The following is a 7,849-nucleotide window of genomic DNA, read 5'->3' as shown; positions in this document are numbered from 1 at the left end:
AGTAAATAATTAGAATTATCATATTCTGATTGTTTTATGAAACAAAAACAGATAAACAAGGACACTTTTTGCCGTTTAAGAGCTAATTCAACTGACTAATAGCCATAACATAACATGCTCACCCCTGGAGTACGCGGCGTTGAAACGTCGGATTTTACGATAATCCCGCGAATGCAGCATCGGCGTCACAGAATGGCGTCCCTGGGAGGACTACAATCATGGCGACGCGGAACAATTGCAGCTCCCACGCGTGCGCATTTGGGCGTTTCAGCCACACTAATTTGGCATTTTAAGTGCGCCCGCGCGGGACAGCAGCACGATGCTGACATTCAGCTCCCTGTCCCCTCCATTTGTGTGTGTGTGTGTGTGTGTGTGTGTGTGTGTGTGTGTGTGTGTGTGTGTGTGTGTTATGCGAAAGACTGTCGATGTAACATTGGCGTCACCCTAGTGTAAAACCTAAAAGTGGCCCAGCTCGTGTTTGGCCGCGGCCCTCGTCCTACCCGCCGCCGTGCCCCTACTCCCGTGTCCCCGCCGTGATACTGCGCATTCCCCGCGCAGCCTCGTTCCTGGAGGTAGCCGGGCGCTCTGACGGACACAGGTCGGCCGCCACACGGGCGTGCGCGGTCCTCGTCCGCAAGCCCACCCCGTGCACCTTTCACCGCCTCTGAAATAGGCAGAGCGCGACCTCTGCTGGCGGAGGACAGAAGGACGGACTCGCCCACGGTGATTTGACTTTTCCCAGGACACTCGCACCAACCTTAACTGGAACCAGTACAGACCTAACCCTAACCCTTAGTCTGGTGATGCGCTTTATTTTTCTATATTTTATTTGGGGTTTTTTTTTTGCAACCAATCCTATAAAAGTTTGGGGCCCCCCAGGGAGTTTACACTCTACACTTTAAAGACTCACAAGGGGGGTATTTTACAGGCTGCTCCAAGTATTATTGCTACTGTTATTGTTACTACTATTTTGATCCAAGTCTCGGGTTGTTCAGGGAAATGAAATGTCGTTGCCCTCGGACCACAGCGCAACACAGACCAGACATGAAGGACATTAAGGTTCGTTTAAGGTTTGTTGTAAACATCGCTGTAGGCGAAATGACCGGTATCACACTGGGTAAAGCGCGGTGGACGGTCCATGCAGCGGACCCCTTTGGGACGGCAGGAAGACACGCTGAGCCAGAGCTGTCCACATGTCTGGATACCACTGGGGGTAAGTAAAAATAAAAAAATAAAAAAAATCAGCCTTTTGTTATGTGGGTGAGCCGACCCGCTCCGTCTTTGGAACTAGTCTCAAATCAAGTCCCAGGCCAAATGTGGGACCCACGGTCTAGTAAGGCACACGTTGTAAAGCGCTTGTAGTTTGCGAGTAGTAGCAGTAGCGAGGGTTAATAAATACATTTTAATCTTTTAGGGATCAGTCAGGATGAGTAAAACAGTTTCAGTGGTTTTTGCCAGGTTGTGGGAAAAAAAACACACAAACTTCTGCCTGGATATGAAAACCAACCATGAAGGTCTCCTGCTAGCAAGTATTGTTTCTGTGTCTCATCCCTCTGAGCCATTGAGCTCCACTGTTTTAAGAACACATCAGTGATTCACACTGTTGCACTGGGTGACATGTTCCTTGATCACCATGAAACCACACACACACACACACACACACACACACACACACACACGCGCCTGCCCTGCCAAAAGACTCTCCTCTCTCTGCAAACTTGATCAATCAATCCGCAAAAAAAAATCCCTACAAAATGCCGCTTTCCTCCCGTTTTTTGAAACTTTTTAAAAAAAGCAAGTTCCAGTCTTTTTTTTTGAAAAAACACAGAAACAACACAGGAAAAAAAAAAAAAAAGAGAAGAGAGACAGAGAAGACAGAGAAGAGACATTCAATTTAATTTATTATTTAAAATATTAAAAAAAAAAAAAAAAGAATAAAAAAAAACACCTGGGTTTTAATGAATTTTTTTTTTTTGCTTTTTTTTTGCCATGCCTGCCTTTTCTCTTCCTGAAAATCTGCTCTGAAGATCTGCTCTGAAGATCTGCCCCCCCTCCCAAAGGTCGGAGGGCGCAACAACTCCTCTAAATACAAAGGGCGTCTACACCCTGGAAATGCCTTTCATGTCAGTGGTACAGCCAGTCCTCAAAGTGACAGGGTGTGTTGGGGGGTGGGGGACCAAAAATGTGTGTAACGTGTGATCAGCTTTAAACGTCCTCATCTTTAAGCTCAAGCAGGGGTCTGTAAAGCGGGACTGAGCCGCGCTTCACCGTGGGGGATGCCGCGGCGTCCTTGAACTTCCTTTTTATTACCCGTGGTCTCGCCCCAGTGCAGGTGAAAACATGCCCGGGGGTGTGGAGCCGGCGGCGCCACGCTTCCCCGAGACACCTCTGTAGCTCACGCCTTGCGTAGCAGAGACGGACAACGTGGTGCGTTTACGGTCCACGCCTTAAATAAAGGTACGACTGGACGTCGACTGGCTGCAACACGGGCATACGCTCCCAATTTTCATCTTCACCTTCAAAAATTAAAATACTAAACATTTACGTCGCTTGGTGCCGAATACCAAATCGGGCCACATCGAAAACTCTGCAGGAGACTCCATCTTGAGCCAGGAAATCAGGCAGAAACGAGACTCTGCGGCGTAACGGTGGAACTGATCCAAGCCCGTTTCAAAATCCCGGGTGCGATGGTGCCCGAGCGGTCCGAGACCTATGGTTACACCACACAACTGCAGCATCCGGGCGTCGCTCTGACCGGGCGCCGGGTCGAATGTGGCCGCCAGCGGGACCGCGTGGCTAAAACAGAGCCAGTCGGGTGAGAGGACGCGTCTCTGTAGCCTGGCTGAAGGGCCCTTTTAAAACGCTACGCACCAACCAAACGACCTTGCACAAAAGCATCGAGTCGTAATGATATGAGATATTTACGACAGCGTCGACAGTGATGTTACAGCGTGGGTTTCACGAGGAGTTCCACGTGATTTCCGTGCTGCGGACAGCGCGAGCCGCCGGCAGCGGACGGGGGGACGGGTGGCGCCCAGCTCGCCGGGACAGGCTTGGGCTCCACCAGCCGCTTTCTTCAACCAAACAGCAGGCCACGTTTGACATGGATGGGTTGCGTCTGTTTGATGCCAGGTATTATCAGCCCCCCGTCCGTCCCATAAAACCCTCCAGGCCTCGCTGGATTCATCTCCCCGCCCTCGCTCGCAGCGGGTTCAGGTGTCCCCCCGCTGGAAGGAAAACGACGTCCTCTGTCCCTCTCCTAACCACCGTCCCTCGACCTCGATGGGAAACGTCGTGAGGTCAAGGTGGGATGTGGAGGAGAATTCGTAAGAGCTGAAATAAGATCGATTTTTATGGGTTTCATCATCCCATTTTCATTTTTATTTCTCCTGCGCATTAAACTAAAATTGTTTTGCTGTTTCCATTTGTCTTGTCATCAGCTTGTCAGTCATGTGCAAAGCACTTTGAGCGGCACCAACCTGTCCAAGAGTACAGTTTGATTTGTTTAATTTATCCAATTTGTTTTTTCTTTCAATAAAAATTGCTCGAAGAAACGGTGAAAAACTGTGGCCAACGAGAAAAACTGAAACACTGGAAGGTTCGTTCAATTTTGTTGCGTTTAAATTTGCTCCCTTTGTCCCGAAGCTGTGGGAAAAGATGAACTGATTGAAGCAGACTTTAATTTAATTTCTGCAGTACATCGTAATCATAAGGTAATTTTGTTGTGGATGTGAAAGTATGTACATCTGATTGCGTCTTAATTAAATGTGTTGAACCTGATGCAAAACTTGTCAAATGTGAACGGAGGTGAGCTACAAGTCGTCAGCCCGGTTTCTGTTTCCTCTCGGCCTGCATCATTTCCTGCTGCTGCTTCAGCCGTACCTCCTCCAGACTCATGCAGCCGCCTGCGAACGCGCAACAATATACACATTACACCTGTTGAACATCACGGGTCTTTCTTTACACGCGTGTGTGTGTGTGTGTGTGTGTGTCTCTCACCAACACTGCTGGGGCTGATGGACACGTAAGCCATCGCCCTGCTCAGCCGAAGCTCCTCCAAAGCTGCCAGCTCCGCCTCCGCCTCTGCTCAACCAATCACACACCAGACAGCGGTTAAGCCCCATGTGGAGAACGAGGACCCATCCACACTGACAACACACAACACTGACGACTCACGTCTCTGGATCTCCCTTCTCCTCTTGGGGTTCGGGGGGATGACGGTGAAGGCTTTGTGGCTGAAACAGAGGAGGACACTCTGCTGAGCTCAGGGACATTTCGGGCCTTCAGCTGATGCACAGCCGACCTCCTCCTCCTCCTCGGGAGGGACACAGTCGCTCCCGGAGAGGATCAAACCTGCATCCTCCTACCTAAAGGGAGATGTCTCTAATCCTAACAACCCGGGTCCTATCTTTCTCCTTCTGGCCCCTGATGGATCCCTTCTTGTCACAATCTTGTCACAAAGGTCACAGTAGGAAGAAAACACAAAATATGAGAAATGAGACCCAAAAAGGAATTTGCCTTTAAGAGAAACTATTTTTCCAACGGCAGAGAATAAAGTGTTAAGACGTTTCAGTCCCAACCAGGTACTTTTAAAGACCACTTCACTGTTCAGGCAACCCCTCGTAACAACCGCGTGTTTCACCGACGACGAAGCGACGTCTGCAGATGTTTGTGGGTGGACACACACACACCGCTGACAGGGAAGCCACCGGGCGACACCCGGGGTCGAGGATACATGTTTTTAAAATGATCGACGAAAAGCAAATCGGAGAACGGTCAAATGAAGGGCTCCCGTGGGAGCGACGCCTGAAAACCGCGGAACAAATCGTCCCCCTTGCTCCCGGATGTGTACGCCGACGCGCAGGTCTGCAGCAGTTTGACCTGCAGGCCCGGCATCCCAGCGGGTGGCAAAGCGTGCGGGATTTAATCCGCCTCGACAGATGGCCGCAGACGCACCTGCCTTTTTATGGCAGGGTCCCTCTAAACGGTTCCCGCCTCCGAAGGCTGGCCTGCGCAGACCCCGCGGAGGGGGCCCCGGCATTATTCTCCGGGGGTGCCGAGGAGCCCGCCGCCCGCCGGCGTCCCGGAGAGTTTCCGGGTGAACCGGCCTCAGGGCCTGCCGAGACTTAGGAGGCGCCTTTCAGAAACTGTGATCTCCCGTTGTGCCATTTTGACACGTGACCCCGCGTTAGAAGGAAAAGTAATCCGATGCGTACCGGCACGAAAACGTATCCAAGTGACATCTTTTTTAGAATTTCCGGCGTCCACGCGTCCGTGTGCAGCCTGGCATCACACTTTCATCACGTGCAGGTGGACGAGAGAGGGAGTTTTATGTCTTGTGGCCATTGTTTGCTATATTTAAGTTTGAAATGTTTTTATTCCCTCTCTACTATTTTATTTGTTATTGTCGTTTATCTGTCTTATTGTTTTGAATCTATTTTTATCCATTTCTTGGTTTTATTCCCCCTTTTTTTATTGCATCAGTCTGCAAAACACTTAGATTTGCAATAACGTGAATGAAAGGTGTCATGCAAAAAAAAAAAAAAAAAATCTGATTGATTAGCAGTGAAGCAGCTTTCAAATCTTACTGGGACACTCAGATCTCTCATATCCCAAACTAATATCCCCATCTGGGCCGGGAAGACGCTACAGGTACTCTCGTTCCGTGGGTCCCTATCTATCCTCTCAACCGCAGCGCCCTCTGGGTCTCCTCTCGCCTCTCTCACCTCTGACTTGCATACTTTGCTTCGGCCCTGACGCCCCGCTGCTCCCGCTGACCCGGACGGGCGCTCGTATCCCGGCATTTCTGGTTATCAGCCGCATGTTTCCAAGGGCCGGTCGCTCTGCGGCGGTCCGGGTTTGCTCTGGGCCAATGCGCGGTCGGTTTGGGAGCAGCAGAGGAAGACCTGGCTCTCCTGTCACACCTGGCTTTGGAGGCCGGGACCTGCGCCCCGCTGGCGGCGGCCCTCTCGCACCTGTCCCGCGGCGGACACCTCGGGCAGCTCGACGCGCGGCCTTTACGCACGGCGGGCGCTTTCGGTTCACTCTCCGCTCCGTTCGCCGCTTTTATCTTCACCGGTTTCGGTCTCTCGGCGGGTTTTCCTGTCGCCTCCAATGGTTTGGTCTTGACGACTTTTGTCCCTGGCATTGTTGTTTCAAGGTGATGCTTCTGTCTCCAGCCTCCGATTGTGGAAGAGATGCTTCATCTTCTTCTGGTGTCGCGCTCTAATAAAAGCTAAATAAAATAAAAATAAAAAATAAAAAATAAAAACCCTAAAATCTCAACTTTTCTTTCTGGTGATTCGGTTGCTATGGAGCTCGGACCTTATCAACTCCAGAGTCAAGTCTGAGAGATTGGAGTAAGGCGTCCGGTTCAGACTTTCAGAATAAAAGCTTTTTCCATTAAACGAAACAAAACCGAAATGAAGGGGGGAAAAAATGTTTCATGACAAGTAAAAAAAGAAATGAGGAAAAACCCTGGATGAAGTGATTGTTAATGCACTGCAAGCATCTGCCTTGTCGCGTACAGACCGTGAGTCGTGCTTTGGGGGATAAAATCTGGGTGCTTCAGGACCTGGGTCAGCATCAGTGTTCGTTTCTAAACCAGCATCAGGTCATCGCTCAGACCAGGGTGTGCGTAGGAAAACCGCAGGTTGTTTTTTCAACGGGGTTTAACCAATGAGTGTTCAGGCAAACAGTTGATTTTTGTTCCCCCTAAAAAGCCCGTCATGTTCCATACAGCTGGAACAATTAGCTGGCCGATCGCTTAATCAATTAAAAACCAATCAGCGACAAATTTGATAACAGAATAATTCTTTAGGTTTTTTTTTTTTTCAAGCGAAAACAGCAGGGGGAAAAAATGAATTGCAGTCTCTTTTGAGTGAATATTTGCGGGGTTTCCTGTCGTCTTCTATAGTAAACTGAATTTTTGAGTTCTGAACGGTTATTTGGACAAAACAAGCTGTTTGAAAATGTCAGCAGGCGATTTTTCCCACTGATTTCTTACATTTTTACAGACCAACTTCTTTGTGAAGATAATGGCGGCAGTTCAGCTCGTAAAATCCTGCAGACACACATCAGGAGCTTCAGTTAACGTTCGCATCAAACGTCAGAATGGTGAAACAATGTGATCTCCGTGACTTGGACCGTTGGCGCCTGGCGGGCTGGTCTGAGTGTTTCTGAAACTGCTGATCCCCTGGGGTTTTCACAGACACCAGTCTCCAGAGCTTTTACTCAAAACGGAGCCAAAAGCCAAAAAACATCCAGCGTCTGCCGACGGAACCCCCCGGTTGATGAGAGAGGTCAGAGGAGAACAGCTGAGGACTAGAAAAACGTAGCCTGGTCCGATGAACCCGGATTCATGCTGAGGAGGCAGGTATTAGGGTCAGAATCTGGTGTCAACAGCATGGATCCATGGACCCGTCCTGCCTCGTGTCAGCAGTCCAGGCCGGTGGTGGTGGTGGTGATGTAACGGTGTGGTGTGACTGTTTTCTTGGCTCACTCTGGTTCCTTAATATAAATCAATCATGGTTTGAATCCGAGTATCGTTGCTGACCATCTGTTTCTCTATCTGGCCACAATTCACTGCCTTCTAATGGCTGGTCACAAAGCAAAAGTCGTCTCAAACTGGTTTCACGGACACTTTCAGTGGCCTCCCCGGTCACCAGATCTGAATCCAGTAGAGCGTCTTCGGGACGTGGTAGAGCAGGAAACTGGCACCACCGCGACTGTGCATCTGACAAACCCGCAGAAACGACGTGACGCAGTCGTGTCAGCATGGAGCGGAATCTCAGAGGAAGGTTTCCGAGATCCTGCGGAAGCCAGGCCACGAAGACCTGAGGCCGTTTTC

The 7,849-nt window shown here is 49.9% G+C and overlaps 1 protein-coding gene across 1 annotated transcript; it reads right to left on the bottom strand.

Annotated features, from left to right (window-relative positions):
• Window positions 1-2,017: 2,017 nt before the first annotated feature.
• On the bottom strand, window positions 2,018-6,148 carry zgc:194621 (uncharacterized protein LOC795037 homolog). Its single transcript, XM_040127573.1, has 5 exons — window positions 5,727-6,148; window positions 4,368-4,733; window positions 4,177-4,235; window positions 4,000-4,083; window positions 2,018-3,905 (listed from the first exon to the last, which is right to left on the bottom strand). The coding sequence occupies exons 1-5, from the start codon at window positions 6,146-6,148 to the stop codon at window positions 3,823-3,825; spliced, it is 1,014 nt and encodes a 337-aa protein (XP_039983507.1). The 3' UTR covers window positions 2,018-3,822.
• Window positions 6,149-7,849: the final 1,701 nt, after the last annotated feature.

Source organism: Xiphias gladius, chromosome 5, assembly GCF_016859285.1.
Source record: "Xiphias gladius isolate SHS-SW01 ecotype Sanya breed wild chromosome 5, ASM1685928v1, whole genome shotgun sequence".
Lineage (NCBI taxonomy): Eukaryota > Metazoa > Chordata > Actinopteri > Istiophoriformes > Xiphiidae > Xiphias > Xiphias gladius.
Note: the sequence above shows the minus strand (reverse complement) of the source record. Positions and strands in the feature narration are given on the sequence as shown.

Excerpts from the sequence above, each read along its gene's own strand:
- zgc:194621 (XM_040127573.1), bottom strand. The coding sequence starts at position 6,148 with ATGCCAGGGACAAAAGTCGTCAAGACCAAACCATTGGAGGCGACAGGA. Across the intron at positions 4,236-4,367 it reads TTAGAGACATCTCCCTTTAG|CCACAAAGCCTTCACCGTCA; the intron begins GTAGGAGGATGC and ends CCTCTGTTTCAG. Across the intron at positions 4,084-4,176 it reads GAGAAGGGAGATCCAGAGAC|AGGCGGAGGCGGAGCTGGCA; the intron begins GTGAGTCGTCAG and ends TTGGTTGAGCAG.